Source organism: Seriola lalandi, unplaced genomic scaffold (genome assembly GCF_002814215.2).
Source record: "Seriola lalandi dorsalis isolate HSWRI2012SDOR001 ecotype SW California unplaced genomic scaffold, Sedor1 jcf7180002054971, whole genome shotgun sequence".
NCBI classification, from domain to species: domain Eukaryota; kingdom Metazoa; phylum Chordata; class Actinopteri; order Carangiformes; family Carangidae; genus Seriola; species Seriola lalandi.
This window is the reverse complement of record NW_019525522.1, coordinates 867,344-887,746: the sequence shown is the minus strand read 5'-3', so window position 1 is coordinate 887,746 and position 20,403 is coordinate 867,344. Positions and strand designations below refer to the sequence as shown.

The following is a 20,403-nucleotide window of genomic DNA, read 5'->3' as shown; positions in this document are numbered from 1 at the left end:
TCCCTCTGCTCCCAGCTTCCCAGCCTAATTGAAGCCAGAACCTGGGAAAATCCTGCAGGTAGGACAAGAATCCAAGGTGGAAAATAAACCAGATCCCGAGCGCCACAAATTCCATCACGCAGTCGCACTTCCTCCGAGCCACCAGAGCCTGGGCAGCGTGTGCTCAACACCTCGTGCAAGCTCGCACAGTATACACTCTTTAATATATAACTCACACACACACTTAAGCATGGACAGTTTTTACTGTGCACACTTGCAGCAGTTAATCTTTGTACACACATAGTTAGGAACCTAACTGCACACTCAGATACATTTCCAGCTCATATACAGCAGTGATATGGTGTATATTCAAACAAGCAGCTATAAAATAAAGTAACACTCCAAATGCTCTTTGAAATATATGAATAAATACAGCACAATGTGCCTTATAATAAAATGGAAGCTGCTTCATGACAAGGCCAGCATGCGGTGGCCTTTTCCTACAGGGTGTGCTTACAATCAGACTAATAGACACCATGGGTGTCAGACTAGGCCTGCTGTTTTGTAAACTTACACTTGCTTACCTAGCCATTATGCTCACTCCAGTCAAAGAGGCTGACTTCTGTTTGATGTTATTTACTGAGGGTTTTTGAAGCGTTATTTAATATACCCCCTCAGGGCCTTCGTCCTCTCACCCACCTTGTTTTTATGTGTGTGAAGTACAACTGCTCTGGAAGTGCAGGAGGAAAGAGGGCTGTTATGCCGCTATATTTGTGAGCAGGGATAAGCCATGAGGGTTATTTAAATGAAGTGTGACACCTGGTGTAAACCTCTGAGGAGGTGCGGGGCATTTGTGTAGGCAGAGTTGAGTATCGCTGCCGGCGCACCACACACACATGTTATCCCTTTGTTTTCCGGAGGCTTCTGACTTCATGGTAAGTTTAGGATTTGAGGAGTTATGAGGAGTTATGGTTCCTTAACTTAAGGAATCTAACTCCAGATACCACCCCCCACCTCCACACACACACCCACACACACACACACACACACACACACACACACACACACACCCACCCTTCTCCCACCCCAGCTTTCTCCCCTGCTGGCTGGGAGGTCAGACAGAGCATGTGAGGGACCTTTTCCACCCAATTAGTCTGCCTGCTAATGAGGCCCAACCATCCCTTCTACCACTGCCACCCATTCCTTCTTACCTTCATACCTCCACCTCTCCCTCCCTGTCCCCTCCTCCTCTGTCCCCCCACCATCAACCCTGAGGCCCGAGTCGGGGTCACCTCTCCCTACCCACACCACCCCTTCGCTCCCACATCACTACCATCCCACTGGGTGTAATTATCACGCAGCCGGCTTATAAAAACCCTGCTGCACAAGCCAGGCACCCGGCTTGTTCCCAGGAACCACAGCGCACACAGTCTTCACTTGTAAGTGTGTTTCTTGAGGGATTTTCACTCTCTCAGTGTAAAATTAATTTACTGATTCTTTGCTTTGTGTTTAACTGTCAGGGAGCAGAGGTATAAATAGCTGAGTCTTCCTGCTGCAGCCTCTGAGCTGATCCACACATCCTGGGCTTGTTGTCACTGCGCACAGTCACGTGTTGCTGTGTAACAGGACCCCCCAAAGAGGTCAGGGGTCACACTTCCTGTTTCCTGTCTCCGCTAGGTCATCAGAGGGTCTCCCTGTAAGGGTCAGAGACCTCCTCTGTTCCTCCTCTATCTTTTGTTTGGGGCGGTGATCCTCAAGGGTGCACAGCAGCTCTGAGGCTCCTCTCCGGACCTGTCAAAGTGTTAGCACTCTGTAACGTTATCATTCACTCACATCTCACCAGACCCCCATACCTTTGCAGTATGTGGTAGTTCTTTTCCTCTCTCCCTCTTTCTTTCTTTTTTCTTTTACTTCTATTCTAGTGCTATTTTCTAGCACTCTCTGTATCACTGTCAGCTACAAGCTAAGCTAGCCAGCAGAGGAGCTGGTTGTAGCCCCACAGCCCGCTGAAGCTTGTGCAAGCACAGACCGCTCCACCCTCTATTATCCGGTTACCCAGCCGAGCGTCCATCGGCTCCCGCTAGGTGTGATCACAGGACATGCAGTGGCAGTCTGCTGATGTTGAAATGGAGGGTTTCTTCGCAACACATGACTCTGGGAACCACAGCGATAACGTGTAAAACAGACGAGCAGCAGACAAAAAGAGATTGTGTGAGGGGCGTAATCAGATTTAGCAACCAGCGGCCTGTGCAGGAATGGGACTTTTTAAACTATTAAACCCCCATGCAGACAATCAGGCACATTCACAGACATAAGTCAAGATTCTTATTTGGTTAGCCTCAAAAAAACGATTGAAAATTGTTGTCATACCAGATATATCTAATACTAGGGGGAGTTCACCCTCTGCATTCATGCGCCGCCAGGATCTGAACTGAGAATGTCTGAATAAACAGAGAAGACACAATGTTTTATTCTTCCAGAAGATGAACTGGCAACAATTTATTTAATTTGCTATCTTAAATCTACGTAGAAGGCTTTAAAGTTTTCAGTAATTAGCTTTTCATTAGCTTCCAAAGATTATCTACCAGAGGAACAAAGTCCCTGCCAACAACATCCATTTAAGCTTCAGTCCAAATGACAGAAATCTGGAAATAGCCTTATGGGCTTAGCGAGAAAGGTGGAGTGGACACACGCCCAGTTTAACACAGATCTGGAGGGCCACTTTTCCCCCTCTGTGTGTTCTGTTCCAACTGGAATTAACATCAGGAAATTAATCTTGTCTGCATTAACCGTCTGAGGCTGGGCTCCCGTTGCGTGACATACTCAACCGCGGACAGATAGAGGAAGACTAGAGGGGGAGGGAAAATCACAGAGAGAGGAATGAGAAAGCATAGATTTCCCGTCCTCTTTACATTTCTTATTCAATAAAAGTTGAGTAATGAGTGGGGAGGGGGGGGGGGGGGGGGGACTGCAGGGCAGCCTGTGTCGTCCGAAACGCTGCTCTGTCTGTCAGCGTGCTGAGGAGCTTTCCATGACTCACTCTGTGGAAAGTGCCTCCTGTCATTCCTCTGTCTGTCTCACTAGCTGTCTCCCGTGGTGTCTCTCATTCATTCCCACTCTCTCGCCTCTTTTCTTGGCTCTCTTGTCTAAACAGCTTGTCTGCAAACCTGATACAAGCGCAGCAGCTCAGAGTACATGTGGGGATTAGGTGTAAGGAAAGTCCATTTCCTTCATATATCAAGAAAAATTGTCTGTGCTGAAAAGTCATATGTTTGATTTTTCTTACACAGTGACATGGGCATCAGCTTCAGCTCTGCTTTGAAAATATACTGTCTGCTGTACAGTACTGATTTGGTTTTACCAGAACAATGAGATGAACAAAAGACAATTAGTTAAGTTTAACTTTGATCTAACATACTTATGTTTAAAAAAAAAAAAAAAAAAGAAAAATAATAATATAAAAATAATATAATTATTTTAGTAATTTTGTGTGTTCAGTTTTGTTTCCAAATTGTGATAATTAGATAATCTGGCTGAACTGTTAGCTTGAATATCTGTCTGACTGCCTAAGCACGTAATATTGGCATGTTTTCAGTTCTCTGCATTTGTCAAAACTAGCATAACTGTGCTGACTAAATTGTTTAGAAAACAGTTTGCTATTTACAATAACATTCATTTGGAGTCATGTTCCTGGCCACATGATGAATTTAAGACTGATACCCGCTCTCCTTTTATGTGTGGTTGGTCTCCACTAGCTCTCAAGGGAAATACCAGACTCTTAGGATGCTAAATGCTCCACTATGTTCCCCAGCTAGTCGCTAACTTTGTATATGTGGCGTTTGGAGCTGCTGCTGTTGCTGAGTACCAGATTGATGACAGCAGTGACAGGGAACCAAAAGTTGAGGGTCAGAAAACCAAAACAATGCGCTTAAAGGTGCTCAAAAGCTTTGGTAACAACGTGGCTTCATCACACCTCTCATTTTACACATGGTCTTTTGAACTATTGTAAATGCGAGCATTTTGATGAGAGCAGCTTTAACGCAGTATATCCTTTAAACCCTAAAAAATCAGGTCAGCAGTTTACATCAGTATGCTAAATTAAAAACAGTATGGGATGGCAGCATGCATTTTAAGCCTTCAGCTCACAGCAGTTACAGAAACCATCAACATTAGACGGCAAAACCACTGCTGTTGTTATGAGCATATGGTAAGCAGTAGTCTGTTTGGGAACTGAAGCTTTAAGTTCTGTAGATTAGATTTGTAGATGAGATGTGTTGAGGCATTGATAGAAACATTCAGAGCAGCAGATTCCGTCTGGGCCGAGTCATGAGCAGCTTGTGCAGACAAGTCCTGTGCGTGGAGAGGACGACATAACACAGGGCCTGATCCCAATCACACACACTGACAACAAGCCCCTTTTTTCTACACGCTTTCCGTCTTCATTATTCATCCTCTCCCTGTTTCACTCCCAACATCATTCATTCACTTCTGCAGCCCCTACATTTATGTTAAAATGTTATGTTTTCTTGTCTTATCTTTTTTTGGCTGTGATTTATCATTTAAAGATGATGGTGCAGTATTACGTAGGATCTCATGTAGAAGACCGCAGCTGATGATCAGCGAGAGCAGGTTGATTCCTATCACTGCAGGTCAGCCAGTGGCTGGGCTCTGGGGCTCAGTTGCAGCTGTCGTGTCGAATAGTGACCCTGTGTGGAGTTCATGTCATGTGTGGGAGGCAGTGACAGACTTGCGGTTTCTGTGTCTCTGTCTGGGCTGGCCTGCACTGAGCAATCTGCCACATGTTTGGGCTTTGTGTGCAGCCTTTGAGCCCGCGTTTCCTTGGTGTGACTTGTGCTTTTGTGTTAAGGGGAGGTGAACCCTGTGGCCTGCGGGATGCCTGTAGCTGCGCTGATTACATGTTCTGTGTGTCCAGCTGTCTGTCCAAGCCAGCTCCCGATGCAACACTCAGAACACATGAGAGAGAAGGGGAGAGTGAGAGCGCCAGATTTCTTCTCTTAATGGAAAACATACTGAGCATTTTCTCTGAAAAAAATGTCTCTTTTATTTGCTTCCTCCCTGCTTCCTTTTGCTTTGGGTTTTTTTTTTAATTGGAGAAGATTCCAGCCTAGAGCGACTTGAGGTTTCTCCCTCTTGTGGTAAATCTGGAGGCTCTTGCCGGATCATGCTGTGGCTCAGCCATGCCAAAAGCGCAGCGTCACTTTCGACACAAACATACATCCCACCCCTCCCCGCCACCGCAGCTGTGGCAGAGGCAGCCAGCCAGTGGGCAGAAGCCGCAGCACCCTGCCACAGAGGCTCAGGGAGAGGAACTGCCCTGCCACCCCCCTATGGAGAAGGGCACGGCTCACTGCTATGGCTCATTTAGGCCACTGCTATGATTCTGTAGGCAGTTTCTTTTTTTTTAATTCCAAAAAACACATTTGTTTTATTTTTTTCATCTGCTGTTCATCTGATGCTATTTATAGCTGGTATGTTCTTGATCCTACTCCCATCACATGTGTTTCTGAAACTGGATTTGAACTCCAAAATGTAAAACTTTTTTTAGCTCTTTTTTTTTGCTGTGCTAGCTGATGGCAATGTTGGTTTGTTGGTCAGTCCACTACTTTGGCTCTGAGTGAAATATCTCAATTACTATCACCTAGATTGCCAAGAAATTTTTTACAGGCATTCATGGTCCCCAGAGGGTAAATCCTGCTGACTTCAAGCATCGCCACGAGTTTGATATTTCTGGCTTTTACTGAAATGTCTTGTCATTAGATGAACTGCCATGAAATCTGATACAATATTCATGGTCCCAAGAGGATTAATCCAAATGACACTGGTGATCCTCTGATGTTTCCTCTAGAACCATCATCAGGTCAAGAGTTTTCCTGTGAAATATCTCAACAATCTGGCACTAAATTTTGTACACACATTCATGACCCCCAGACGATGACGATTAGCTCAATGCAATGCCGTGCGTAAGTACAGTAAGTACAGCCTGCTCGCGTGACTGTAGACTCTTAGTCTTGTTTCTTCTAGCATCAATACACAGTGAATCAGAGGACAGTCCGTGTGTTTATGTGTTGAGGAGAACTGGAGTGTATGCTAGCAGGTGGTGAGTTACACATGGCAGCGTTCACACAGACTGAGCTCTAAACAGGGGCATGACAGTCAATGTTTTTCCCCTCGCTCCTCATACCTTTTTTTAGGTTTTGTTCTAAAATACTCTGAACCACATCTTCCTCTCTCTGCTTTACAAGTGTTTGTTTGCCTTTTAATTGCTCGGCGAGGGGCCCCTCCCCTCACAAAGTCCGACTGAGTTGCCAGGATACAGACCATGAGAAAGAATTTCAGCACCTCAGTAAATCTATGGAGGACTCCGGCAAACTTAGGCAAACACGTCCAGTCTTTCACAAAATGGTTCAGTACATTAAAGTCCCATTCATCCCGGGGAGCGTTTGTTTCTGGGAGATAACAGGGTGTTTTAATGTGACACCTGAGGGCTCTGCTCGGTCAACAGGTGGCGCTTTGCTAGACAGCCTCAAACAGAGGGGAAATGTTCCTCGAGCTCAGTCGTCCTGTCTGCTAGTTACTGATTGTCCATCCCTCAGTCTGAGTGACCAAGGTTTTCGAAATGTTGTGGTCATCGTCCGTGTATGGTCTCAATGTTGAGAAATGAATGGAGGTTTGTTAGGCAGCCATGCTGGAAACAAGGTTATGTGTGTTCCCTCTCTAAACTTTAGAGTTTATGTCACTTGTAAAACCCAGATTGACTGGTTTGTATATGCAGGCGGAGGGAACGGGGTTGTTTATCCTCTGACTGACGTAATTCTGTGATTAGCTCTGGGTTTTTATACCTCCGTTCTCTGTCTCACACAAACACACACTCAGTCTGATCCCAGGCAGACATCGCAGCTGACCTGAGACAAGGCCCATATGAACTCAATTTTCTCCCACAGACAAAAACAACCAAAAACAACAACAAAAAAATGCATGCTGACGTATGCAGATAGGAAGGAAATCAATAAAAAACAAACAAGGAGGAGGCACAGCGGCCAGATGAAAGGAGGCTCGGAGGGCAGGCGGCTGGAATTTAGCACATCTGTTACCTTGGCAGGGCTCTCAATCATGTGTGATGCTGTAGAGGCTGAAAGACGGTCAGAGAGCAGCGCTGTAGTTTGTCTCCAAGCAAGCTCGCATGTTTTTCACCCATGGATACAAGACATAGGCCCTTTTTTTCATTCTATGTGTTGTCGTAAAACTACACAACAAAAGAAGTTATTGTGAACAAGGTTTTCTTGCTTTGAAGTTGTCATGTTTCACTCAATTTTAGTAATTGAATGTATAAAGTTTGCTATTTCCGTTCCTTTTATTTTTGGTCTTGAGGAATTCAAAGATATTTTAATGAAATTAAGTTTAACAGCTCTTTGACATTTTTTTTATTATTTATGCGTTGATTAGTTTGCCACAGTTGTCAATAAACACATGTGGTATGTGTTGCACAACACATTATGAGCTTCTGTAAATCACTTGGTAAAATATGGGAGTGAAACAACAACTGCTTTTACAGCCCAGAGGTCAAACTGCATTAAGATTCTGTTGCACATGATATTATAATCTGTTAAAACTGTTCTGCTTGTTTTTGAGCTTGTGTTGCATGTTTAAACCTTCTTTGTGTTGTTATCTGTTCTTTTTTTTTAGAAATGCTCAAACTGTGTTTTGATTTTTTTCATCTGTAACATTTGATGCTGCCATCTTGACCCGATCTCTCTCACAAAAGAGGTTTCCCATCTTTATTTAAATGGTTAAATAAGACTTTAAAAAAATAGAAAAAGTCAGACTATTACATTAACATCAAGTTTTCTTTCATCCAGCTTTCCAGTTCTAGATCTTGAGGCCTTGATGTCCACCGGGGCAGAGTGTGTTGTATGGTATTATTGTATCCCTGTTGCCCTGAGACAACCACTCAAGACAATGTTGTTTGCCAGTAACAACACAATCAGACCGGTCTGCTTACCCCACTGTTTCTTTTTCTACCAGTAAATTACATGGAGCCACCTCCAGCCACATCCCTTTGGATGAATCACGTTTGGACAAAAATAACAAAACTGGCACTGATAACAAAACTGTTCCTGCCTGGTGATTATAATTAGAGTTGGGTAAATACCAGCACTTTTAGACCTCACTGAGTTTTTGTCTGGAATTCCCCTCATGCTGTTATAATCATATACTACACACTCAGATCAAGAGACAACCCTCATTTAGTTTCACAGCTTTGTTAAACCGTTAATGCACAAAGGCACATTTTTGCATTTTAATGTCATTACCTTTAACCACTTTCCGTTTGTCCCACAGTTGCTACGTCTTGTGGTATCTGAGAAGCGCTGGAAAGCCCGGTCGCGTGGCGGCGGTGGAGTGGATGGGTGGAGCGATGAAGGGGAAGAGGGATTCGAGAGCGGCGACTGCGACGATGAAGACGAGTGCACCGGGGTGTCAGGGCTGGGGCCGCCACTGAGACGCAAGCGGTTGCGCATCTTTGCAGGTTAGACACACACATTCGAACTGGATCTGAAGATCAACTTTAACTGCAACGTGTGTTGTTTCAAATAAAGGGCTGCATCCACATTGATAACTTCAAGTTACCTCAAATTGCATTTATGAGGTGGGCTGTGAAAAAATTTTGACATTTAGGCCTACTAACCAAATTGGAGCTATTTACTTTAAAACTGTTGTGTGTATGAATAGATCTGGCTTCTTCTGCAGTGAGTCAGAGCGATCTCAGTCCAAACACAGGCAGTGGGCGCTGCAGAGAGGTGTTTACATGACTACCATACATGCTGACACCACCGTGACACTATGCCGCAGGAGATGTGAGACTTCCTCAGGTAGCCGCCTCACCTCAACCTCTTGACCTCTCCGCCGTCAATCCCGTGAAATATGTCAGACGTGCGCTCTGAAAGCCAAACAAAGAACAAATGAAGCTACAAACTGTTGGAAGAAAAGAAACCAAACAGAAAAAAAATGGAGAAAACAGACAGGGAGCAGGAACAAGGGGGTTCGATACACAGACACAAAGCCAGCGCAGCTGAGCAAACACGGCAGTGGGAGTAGTCCTCCTGTCGGGGGTGTTGTGGCAGAGAGTTGGGTTCGTCGGGCAGGGAGCTGGAGCAGGAACCTGGGGTTAGAACAGGAATCCTGCAGGGCCATCACTTCCAGCAGGCTGGGCCGTGAGAGTCTGATGCCCTCTCTTACTCGCGCCTGTTGGCCTGACTGTACAGTTCTTGTCTGGTTTACAAACTGCAGAGGGACGACACTGCGGGAAAGCAAAGCTCTCTTTACGGTCTGACTTCAATCTCAATCTAAGTGCCCTTCAATTTTCTCTTATCTCGTCTGTGAATTAGCAGATTAGATGTTTGTGTTGTAAGTGTGTGTGTGCTCCTAACATGAGTGTGTGAGTGCATCTGCAGGCACATATACGTCTGTTTGTGCCTGTTTGTACACGAGCCAGTAATGTTTGCAGACCTCGGAGACTCGCTGCTCATTGGCAGATACACAGATAGCTGCTGATAGCCTGTGATGACCCAGCAAAATGCTGACCTAAGCACGGCCGCTCAGCCCATTTTGGTCAAACAGGGGACTGGAGTTCAAAGGTCAACCTGCAGAGTATGAGGCCTAATGGGCTGACTGTCTGTGCTCTGCTGCTCCGAGATGGACGAGGCGGATCTGCTTTCACAAAGCCTGCAGCGGGGCAATAGTGTAGCACACACACACACACACGTACACACACACACACACACACACACACACACACACACACACACATACACACACAGAAGAGTTGGGGAAAGGTGACAGAAGCCACAACAACAAAGTGCAGACAGGACAGAGGCAGGGCCGAGACCCCCACACAGCCCGGCTGTCAACCGGCTGACCACACAGAGGATGTTCCCAAACGTGCGTAATGATTGATCTGTCGTCGCTCATTCTCCACATGGATTCCATAACCTTCTGATCACTAATGCTACTCACCCTCAACACACACACACAGACACACACACACACACTTCCCCTCCTGACCAATCAAACCTCCCGCCGCACATTCCCCAGAGCATTCCAGGCCAGGAGAGCTATTCCAGGACAGCCCCCCCACCCCACCCCCCACCCCTGTCTAAAGCCAGACTAACAGCCATGCACTGGACTGGTTACAGCTTACACACAGACACAATCTTTACTGTGACCTCTCTGGTGATCATATATCACCAGCTTTAATTGCTAAATTATTTAAGGCTTGTTTGATTTGAGTGGTGGGAGATCTGTGGCATTCTAGTGTTTGGCTAACAACTTATCCCGTCGACCACCATCCTATCCGCTATAATCAATTACATCTTCACACATGTGATGGATAAAAAACACATGATAAGATACTAGTGATGGTCAGATGATCAAATATTGGTCTTAAGTCATTTGCTGCACATTGTCTGAAGCAAGCCAGTGTGAGTGGATTGTTATGGAATAATGTTGGATGGTAAACTGTAGAGTGAGAGTAGCCGGTTTTGCACGGCAGTTTTGTGCAAAAAAGGAGCGATTTTATTAGAAAAGGCGGCGAAACACAAGTGCGAATAAGTGCAAATAAAGCTTTCTCTGTTTTCTCCTGTCATTCCAACTAAATTTGATGATGGAAAAGAGTGTTTCCGTTACAATTGTGCGAAACATTGCTTTGTTGAATGACCACCTCATGTGAGTGTACACACGTGTTACTATTACTCGTTTTTAAGTTTGCTATTTCAAACTGTGCATCAGGTCAATGGAAACACACCTATGACACAAGTGGAGAAAAGTCATAAAGTGGGTTTGTCTGTCTGTGTAGTTTTTTATTTTTAATGCTGTAATCTGTGATGCCACATGACTGTCTGTTGCCCATGATGAGGGCTCACCTGCGTTTCTGTGCTTTCATGCACACCTGGCCTGTAGACTGTACGGCCTCTGTGAGAAACTAAGAACCTGCCACCATCTCCTCACAGACCTGCTCACAGATTTCTCTCAAAGCCTCTCTTCATTCACTTGTCCTCACTTCATTTTTTTTCGCCCTGCTGTCACTTCAAATTTGTACTGCAGTGTTTTCAGACTACAGCCGCACAAGAGCACCGACAAATACTGAGTAATTTACTGTATGAAGTCTTCCCTTGTGAAACTGAACACCTGCCAGTGAGGTGAATCATTTGTTTCCAGCTGTGTTTCAACTCTTGTAGTTTTGGGAAAATAAATGGCAACACAGTGGAACAGTCAATCACTGCGCTGGTTTCAAGGTAATGTCCAAGTTCTTGAAACAAAATGATTCACATTGAGAAAAGGTGGAATTAATCCACAGAAATGTCTCTTTCTATAACAGGAGTTCACCACTCAATTTTAAAACCACTTATAAAGATGGCTATTTAACAGCTAACTGCTAAACCAAATAATGTGTTAAAATGGCTTTTTGATGCAGTTTGGAAACATTCAGCAGTCTGAAAGCCAACTGACGGTGGGCTCTGTCGCAGCAGAGCGGCCCACAGCAGAAGAGCCTTGTGTGTTTTCTCGCTGAGCTGGATGGGCCTTTGCTGTGCGCCGTACCTCACCATGCTCAGCAGGAGCCGTGTGAAAGGACCTGTTGTTATGCTCCTGCGCTCAGACGTTTAGTCACTGTAAGCACTCTGGAGGAAAGCTGTTTCTTTTTTCTTTCTAAGCTCATGAGCGTTTTATCATCACCAGGGGTTAGCAAAAATACAAAGTAGAAATATTCCTGTAATGTGAAACATGCAGCTTACGATGAGAGGCTGGGCTGGGCTCACCTTTCAGGTCTGCTACAAATTTTGTGGCTGGAACAAAGGAGCAAGTACAAGAAAGAAGGAGGTGATGAAAGAATGCAGGGAAAGAACAGAAAGAGACAAAAACACCTTTGATAACTCTAAAGGTTGATACACTGGGAAACCTAAACATTCTTTACTCTGTATGTGGGTCGAATTAACAGCCGTACGTGCTGCCAATACGAGAGCCTGGTATGTTAATTAACTGCAGCTGTGACCCCTGACCCTCGGCACCTGATAGGTGAGTCACACGGCGCCGGTCCTCCGCAGTAGTGTTTGCCACATGTCTTCATCAAAGTAGCTATAATCCAGACACTGTTGACATTAGCTCTGGCAGCTCTGGCCATGTATGCTGTTTCCTCCTTGTTTAAGCTCCATATAGTTTCATAGAGCTGATTATCTGAGCTACTGCTCATGAATGTGCACTCGGTTAGAGAGTCGTCCACATGTGGTTGCCAGTTAGAAGGCCTGCGTGCCACAGTGTGTTAGCGTGAGACAGACGGAGACGGGCTCAGACGTTGCAGATGTGCGAGGATGAGTGCAGGTGTTGGAATGAAGGAGGAATCTGGGTGCCCACCTGGCCTGAGTCTTCTATGGTTTTCAACGGCAGAAAGAGCCGGATGATACCAAGGCGCAAGAACACGCAGACTTCACCAGAGTATCACTGTTTGAGGCTTACCGCCATCAGGACATCATCTATCAAAACATATCCATTTATCATCAGAATTACTTACGGATCAGCTATGTTGCTATCAGAGATCCAGAGCTGAGTCACGTGATTTGGACTCCAGTCTAACGACTCATAGTTGTGTTAACTTCGGGCTTGACTTGAATGACATTTTATTTTTAGCTAGGCAAGCAGCAAGTCTCTGTGGATGGCAATGTCTTAGGACTCCTTGAAAATGAGACAAGTTTATCATGACATAATGAATTGGGCTAATATCTGTTGACCCGCTGCTTTGGACAAAAGCATCTCAACAAATATCGATATTCATGATCCCCAGAAGATGATTTGTACTGACTTTGGTGGTCCCCCAGCCTTTAGTGCTAATTAAGGTAAAATAAGACAATCCTTTATTAGTCCCACAGTGGGAAAATTTGCAGTGTTACAGCAGCAAAGTGGACAGTACAAAAGAAATGCAAAATGAAAATATTTTACTGCTCATAATACAAAAAAAATTACATTTTTTTTTTCAAAATTACAAAATTTAAACAATAGATAAATAATATAGTATAACAATGTTGTATGTACAGATGGATATTATTTATATGTTACAATGTGTCAGAAATAGCTGCATATAAGGAATGTTGCACAGTTGGTGTTTGTTAATTATTGCTCATGGCGAATTTGTCAGCTTTTAGTGTGTCTAATTAGCAAATGTTAGCATGCTAAGATGCTAAAGTAAGATGGTGAACATAGTAGTGCTCAACATCAGCATATTAGCATTGTCGTTGTGAGCATGTTAGCATGCTGATGTTATTATTTAGCTTAAAGCAGCGCGGGGCCTTTTATTTTACGCCAACTGAAATCACAAACATTACAATCAAAACCCTTTAAATATCTTCAATACTGAAAAGCTTTGGTTTTGATAACATATATTGATTTCTGCAATCAGTCTGTTTTGCTATGAAACAGCGTAATTATGATCTATTTTTTTTCCAGAGAAAGAAAAGAGATGCAGATAAAAGAACAGATGTTGTTGCTCAGTCTGCAGAAACACTGAAAATCAAAATCCTCATTCCAGAAGAAATTAAAAAAAAAAAAAAAAAAACCTACTCTCATCCTTGGCTGACAAGCTAATCATTCTTCAGCCAAGTGGGATCTGTTTATGTTCTAGATGATTAATGGTCAACTTAAACTGTTTTCCAAAATGGATAATATTTCTGGAGAAGTCTTTGAATTGATCAAAATTGTAACAACCATGAGGTAGAGGATGTGTTGAAAGGTTGGGTGGTGTTAATGGTGGAAAGCCTGATAAAGTGTAACACACTTTACGTGTTCTGACCCAATGTTCTCTGCCTCCATCCCTCCTCGAGCTTATAAACAACCTCTGTAAATTCAGCCAATCCTCCTCCTTCCCCACCTCCACCACGCCCCTCACAAAAATAATGAAGCTTGCCACCATCTGTGTAAACAGGCTTGGCTAGTAAGAGCTGCAGTCTCTCACTCTTTTTCTTGCTGGAGCCAGCCACAGGGCCCTGTGTGTCGCCAGCTCTGGGGCTGAATGTGGTGGCAGTGGAGGGGAAGATGGGAAAGGAAAGGGAAAGGAGGGAGGAGAAGAACAGGGGGATGAAGTTACCCTCTTATTGGACCCTTGTTGGTCTTCCGCCATGGAGCTTTCTCAAATCAATCCAGGGATAAAACCCTTAAGATTAGCCAGAAGGCAGGAAGAAGAGCCCTGGTTTTAATTTCTGTGGATACAAGCGCACAGAGCCGACTGGGTTCTCATCATCTACACGAGGTGGCCCACCAGCGTTTGATTCATTTTGTAGGCCTATGCATTTTTCTGTGTTTGTGTGTGCCTCTCGGAAAAGCGTTTGTTTGCTCAAGAGCTTTATTTACATTCACAGGCACTTTTTGGACGCACTAAATTGATTCCAGGCCCGTTCCTGGGTCGTGTCCATCAGCTCAGCCACAGTCCACAAACACTCTGCACACAGCGGGACCATTCTCGAGGCCTGCAGCTCTGCTGCTGGCCACCGCAGTGACACACAGCAGCCATTTTGTGGGAATGTCTTAAAAGCCTGGTTGAGGGGTTGAGTGGCTTGCATTTTACGCATTAACCCTCTACTCTCACCTGCACCTCCTAAATTCTCCCTCTATCCGTTTTCCTCTCCCTGCGGCCTGCTGTTTTTCTAGCCCATTCTTGAAAGCAGCTCAACAATGCAGCGAGCATTGCAGGAGTCCTGCTGTCGATAGACTCTGAGCTGTTGGAGGGAACCGCAGGCTGACCACTAAAAAGGCCTGAGATAGTGAAACTGCTCAACAGGAGCTCTCTGTGTGTACAGTCAAAACCAGCCAAATTGTCACTCTTGGCTGTGTTTCTATTCTGACTCTCTATGACAGGAATGCAGGGAGACTTCTGCTTGTTTGTTGGCATGGACAACAAACACAACAAACACATGTCTCAATCTCAATCTGCGAGCTACATTTCCTTCACTGGACCGACTGCTGGACACCAGGAGGAGAATGTAAACAGATCTGTGTGGGATGTCAGCTTCCCTCATTATTAGAAGATAAAGATAGTATCCGAAGAATGTGTTCCTCAGAGGGGTCCCTTGCCAAGGACCAGGATGTCCCCCAGGCCGAACTCAAACATTGACCCACTGGTCATCAAGCTCGGCTCCGTGCACGGCCGCTCCTGCCTCTCTCTCACCCTGATAAGAACCACCATTGTGCAATCTTCTCAGAAACACCCTTAAACGGCGCTCCCTGCCAACCTCTGACCCTCCGTCAGCACCGACCTCCGAGCTGCCGAAGTTCACAGGCCTCCTCTGTACGCAGCGGAGCTCCCCACACCCTGAACGAGCCCCTTGCCCTCAGCACAGAATCAACTCTTTGTATGTTTGATTTGTTATGGTTTATACCTCTCTTACTCGCACACACACTTTCCGCCCTCACAGCGTCGGGGCTAAAAGGAATTCTCAGTGAAAATTTATGTCTCTGTTTCAAGCTTTTATTTCTCTTCAAGTTCCTTCTCGTTCTCCTCTCTGCGTTCATATTAACTGGAAATAGAGACTATAAATACTGTACATTGCAGTAAATTTAATTTGGACAGCACAGGGAGAGGGCAGTGGGTGCAACATGCTGGTCATCCCCTCACTGACACAACCTCCCCTCAGTGACCATGTTAATTAATAGGTGTTGACTTGCATTTGTCCCACAAACCTACAATTTAGAAAGTGTGTAGGAGAGTTGGTTTCCCCCTTTTGACAGCTGGGTGTATTCCTTTCTTATCGGAGCAGACCCACATATTCATGACCCAGTTCAGACTTTAGTTTTCCAGCTGTCTCTCTCTCTCTGTTGTTTTTATTCATCAGTGTTCTTGTTCTGTTTTCTGTTTTTCTAACCTTCATTTTGTCTCCTAACCCCCCTTTAATCACTTCTGTACCTTTCCTTTTAAACTGTACAGAACTCCATTAACTCTGTTTATGTCCTCAGCTCTCTCTGGCATCACGTCTCTCTGTCTTACTCTCTTGCCCTCTGTGTGGGAGGGTCCCTCAGCCTAGAATAACAGTGAGTGTTGTGGAGGTTGGGAGGCCAGAGCAGCTCAGAGAGCGGTGCTGTTGCTAAGGCCCGGGGCAGGGCCTCCTCTGGGCGTCCCGTTTGTCTTGGCCCGACATTCCCAGCCTCTCCGAGCGCCCCTGTGGTCAGCCTGTGGGTGTGGAGGCAGACGGTCACATTCCCGCCAGCCCATGGACAGAAGCATCCCGCACTGCTCGCTCAGTTCCTTCCACAGCTCTCAATCAGCAATGTCCCGGGCCAAGTCACAAAAGTTACAGAATGTGACCAACAAGCCAATAATCACAATCCAGCTTCTTATCTGTTACCCTCTACAAGATAAGACCCAATCAATCCAGCAGCTCCTATCATGTTTTTACAGAACCATTGTCTTCTTTGCAGCTGTAAGGGCGGCTCCTGACACAGGATTGCACACACACACATGCACACTCCCGCTCGATAATTTCTGAATTTGCTGAGTTTAATATTCAGGTGAATAGTTTGCTCTGTGGAGATGAGATGAGTGATAAAATATTTGCTTTACCTCGGAAACCATAATATCTTTTAAGCTGTTGAATCTTGAAAACCTAGATCAAATTTGACCAGCTTAAGTGTGTTATGTGCACACATCGTCTGCCAATGTAGCAGCAATCTAAACCATCTCTCCTGTTTCATAAGGAGCACCTGTGTTTGGAGACTTAACATTCCACATACTTATTTGACCAAAAAAAGACCTTTGTGCATAGCACACATGTACTGAATAAACTGTACTGGACCATGAAGGTACACACTCGCCAGAGGGGTTATAATAATGTGTCGACTGGCTACTGATGTGCACCTTCTCCTAAAAGCAGTTCAGCTGCGTTTAAGAAATGTTTACTGAAAATGCACGACAGAACAAATGAACTGTTTCCTGTGATTTTCTGTATCATGTAATCATCACCTGTAGTTGTGGTGTGCTGGAAAATGTGGCTTTTCACTTACTGTTGCAATTTTTCTGCATAGTTTGCTTGTTGTGACAACTGCCAGCTGTAAACGACAAGCCTCAGGCACCGAGCACTGCTGAAAACAGAACTCTAGACTCTCCCCCCTCCCCTCCCTCTTTCCCTGTTCTCCTCTGCTCAGACACACACACACACACACACACACACACACACACACACACACACATATATACATATACATGCACACATACTCCAGCCACTGTTAAACCTGTAAGGGGGACCGAAACAAACATCCGCTCCCCCTGAAAACTTGTCTGGATTCATTTGTCTGTTCTCCCGAGGACTCGTTGCCACAGAGAACATAAAGTTAAAGCATGAATCCGTCCCCGGCTGTTGACTTGCATGTGACCGCCCTGCCTGCTCACTCTTAGTCCAGAGCCCTCTGTGTAACCAATCAATGGGTGGACTGTTGACCTCTCCCCTGGGTCGTAACTCGAGCTCATAAGGCCACGATAAAGCTAGCAGGGGTATGTTAGCAAGGTGGTGTCCTCTGAGGAGTGATAGTCTCAAAATGGAAGGTTTGAATGGATGAGCAGGAGGAGGGCTCGGCTCCGCTGAAAGCCACAAGGGCCCACATTGGTCACATTAATCACAGTCGGGATTGTGGCTCTATTTATAGCCAGGAGTTATCCATCTATTTGCCTAATTGTCCCTGCCTGTCCACTGTCCTGGCCCTCCCCGTAAAAAGGCCCCTAAAGGAAAAGGAAAAAGAAAAAGAAGCTGAATCTGGATTACTTCTGTCTGTGTTTTCCTCTCTTTCACTCTCACTCTGTCTGTACTTTCCTACACACACACAGGCACAGGTGTTCATCACTAATTATACCAGGATATTATTAGTCCCAGCCCTGAGTGGGAGTGTAGGGGATCTAAGTTTGCATAGTGTTCAGTCCCCATTGGGTTGTTTTTAAAGCCTGCAGAACAAGGCCCCTCTGTGGTGCTGCTCATGTCAAAGTGTTTAAACTAGCAAGAAAGACCCTTTTTTCCCCCTGGTTTGAGGGATTTTTTCACAGCCTGAGACTTTTTTTCACTCACATTATTGCTGCTGTAAAGCACACCAACACAATGCTCTCCCACTTTGTCTCTCGCTTTTTCACAAACACACACAGGGACGGGCGCGCACACACCCCTCTCAATCATCTGCACACAAACACACAAATGCAGACGTGCATGCCCCCCGCCCTCCCTCTTATCCACAGTGTATATAAAAGCTGTATCGAATTGCACCTTGAGCTTAATTGGCTCAGCAGTACAGTGCGCTGCTGTCGACAGTGACAAATCGTTCTTTCAGAGCCCCAAAGAATGTCAGCCCACTGCCATGTCAGAGGACACAGGAGGAGAAAAAAGTTAATTGTCCCCTGGCCGCCGTTCAAACGATGTCGTAACTGCAAAGAAATTCGTAGGAGATGCAGTTTGGGGCTTTGGAGGTTTATTTATTTGCCTCCTTCCTCTGTTTAACATGGTGCCTGGCAGCTGTGGGCACCGTTCTCTGTGTTTTTACTCAAGGAGACCAGGCCGAACCGCTAGTTGGACCCCTGGCTGCTCCCTCTGATCACAAAGTGGCTCAGATCAGCCACTTCCTCCCACTGGATCACTCCCACTAGGGAGGACAGTACACAGATCAGACGAGACAGCTAATTGAATTTGGAGCTAAATGTTATTTTAGGAGCCCAGATGTGACAGTGTGTGTGTGCGTGTGCGTGTGCGTGTGCGTGTGTGCGAGAGAGAAAGTAAGTGTACATGTGTACAGCCCCCGAGACGATGTGAAAGAGAAGTATGTCAGAAATGCACCAGTGTGTGTTCATGTGTGTGCGTCTGGAGAGGTGTTCTGCATCTGGCCTGACAGGGGACAGCTCAGCTCATAGTTGGCGTTCCTAACCACAGAGCTGCTTTATTACTGATATCCTCCTGCCCTCCCTCATAACTCAGCCTTCTTATTTCAGTCTCCCTCACAGCTTTGTGTCAGACAAAGCAGCACAGAATATGACACACACACACACACACACACACACACACACACACACACACACACACATGGAGGAATAGCTCTGCTCAGCGTCAGTAGGAGAACAGCTGTGGATGCAGAGCAGTGAGACAAGTAAGTAAGAGCAGAGCAGCAGGTGACCATGAAATCACTGCAGCGAACAGAGCAGATGGAGAAGCAGGAGTAAAGCAGAATTCACATGGAAAACTAAAGAGCTGTTCGTTTTTCAAAACTTTCATTTATCCAACTATGGCTTTCTGGGCCCTTATTCAACAAAACCTCTGCCTCATATCCATACAATAAAACACACAGACACCTGGGAGTTTCCCAGGCTAACCACAGTCTACTGCTAACTGAACAGCCCCATTGGAACAAATGAGTTAAGTGCCTTGCTTGAGGGCACCTATACAGTAGTTGTGGGGAGGGAGAGGTGAAAGTTAAGGGTGATAGCCTGGTGGCAGTGGACAGTATCATCAGTGATATACAAAGCAAAAGCCCACACCGATGTAATTCGCTCCACACCGTCCCTGAAGTCATTTGACTATTTTCACAAAGTGCCTGAGAACCTCACCGCAGACACGCAATTCCGTGTATGATTAACGACACAGTGAAAACAAGTGTTATCAACAAGTAAATATAGCTGCATGTGGGAGGGATTGAATTAATGTCTCCTGACAGTGCTGCCGCAGGACGCGTCTCTGCGTATGGTAAGAGAATTTTAGTCATGTGTGAGCGTTAGATTCACTCGACAGTCTAGACTCAGAGGTTTAACCCTTTTATCAGATACAAGGGATATTTTTTGTACTCAGAAAGCTACGAGTTTAGTTTTATTTTCTACATAAATACAACGTTTGAATTTCATCCATTTGTCTACTGATTCATGTGGATTCATTTCGCTTTTACGTGTATAAAGTCCAAGAAGCTAGCTCGTTTTATGTAAACTTGAAGAAATACAGAGGCCAAGTACTTAATCAGTTTCACATGCAGTACAGTACTATACTAAGTTTCTCTTCAAGATAAAAAAAAAAAATCACCTTTAGAAGAACAAAGAAGAAAGGGTTTATTACAACCGGAGTAGTTCAATATTTTGGAAAAACAGTTTTTCATTTTCTTTCCTTATATGTTATATGAGAACATTGATACCACTCTTGTGTCTGGAAGCTAATTAGTCTAGCTTAGCATGAGAGAAACATGCTAGCCTAACTCTGTCAAAAGTTCTAAAATATGCCCACCATCACCTAATAATCTCACAAATGAGCTCATTATATGTCATTTGTTGAATCCATACACAAACCAAAATGTAAAACATCAACAATTTCTGTGATGTTCACCAAGCATTAGTTGCAGCACATAACGTCCTATAAACCAACA

General features: G+C 45.0%; 1 protein-coding gene across 1 annotated transcript in view; it reads left to right on the top strand.

The window, feature by feature from the left end:
• Positions 1–20,403, top strand: part of gpc3 (glypican 3) — a 99,385-nt gene that overhangs the window by 76,258 nt on the left and 2,724 nt on the right. Inside the window, exon 7 of the mRNA XM_023395912.1 lies at positions 8,338–8,524. Coding sequence (XP_023251680.1) covers positions 8,338–8,524 — 187 coding nt within the window. The remainder of the gene's footprint in view (positions 1–8,337; positions 8,525–20,403) is intronic.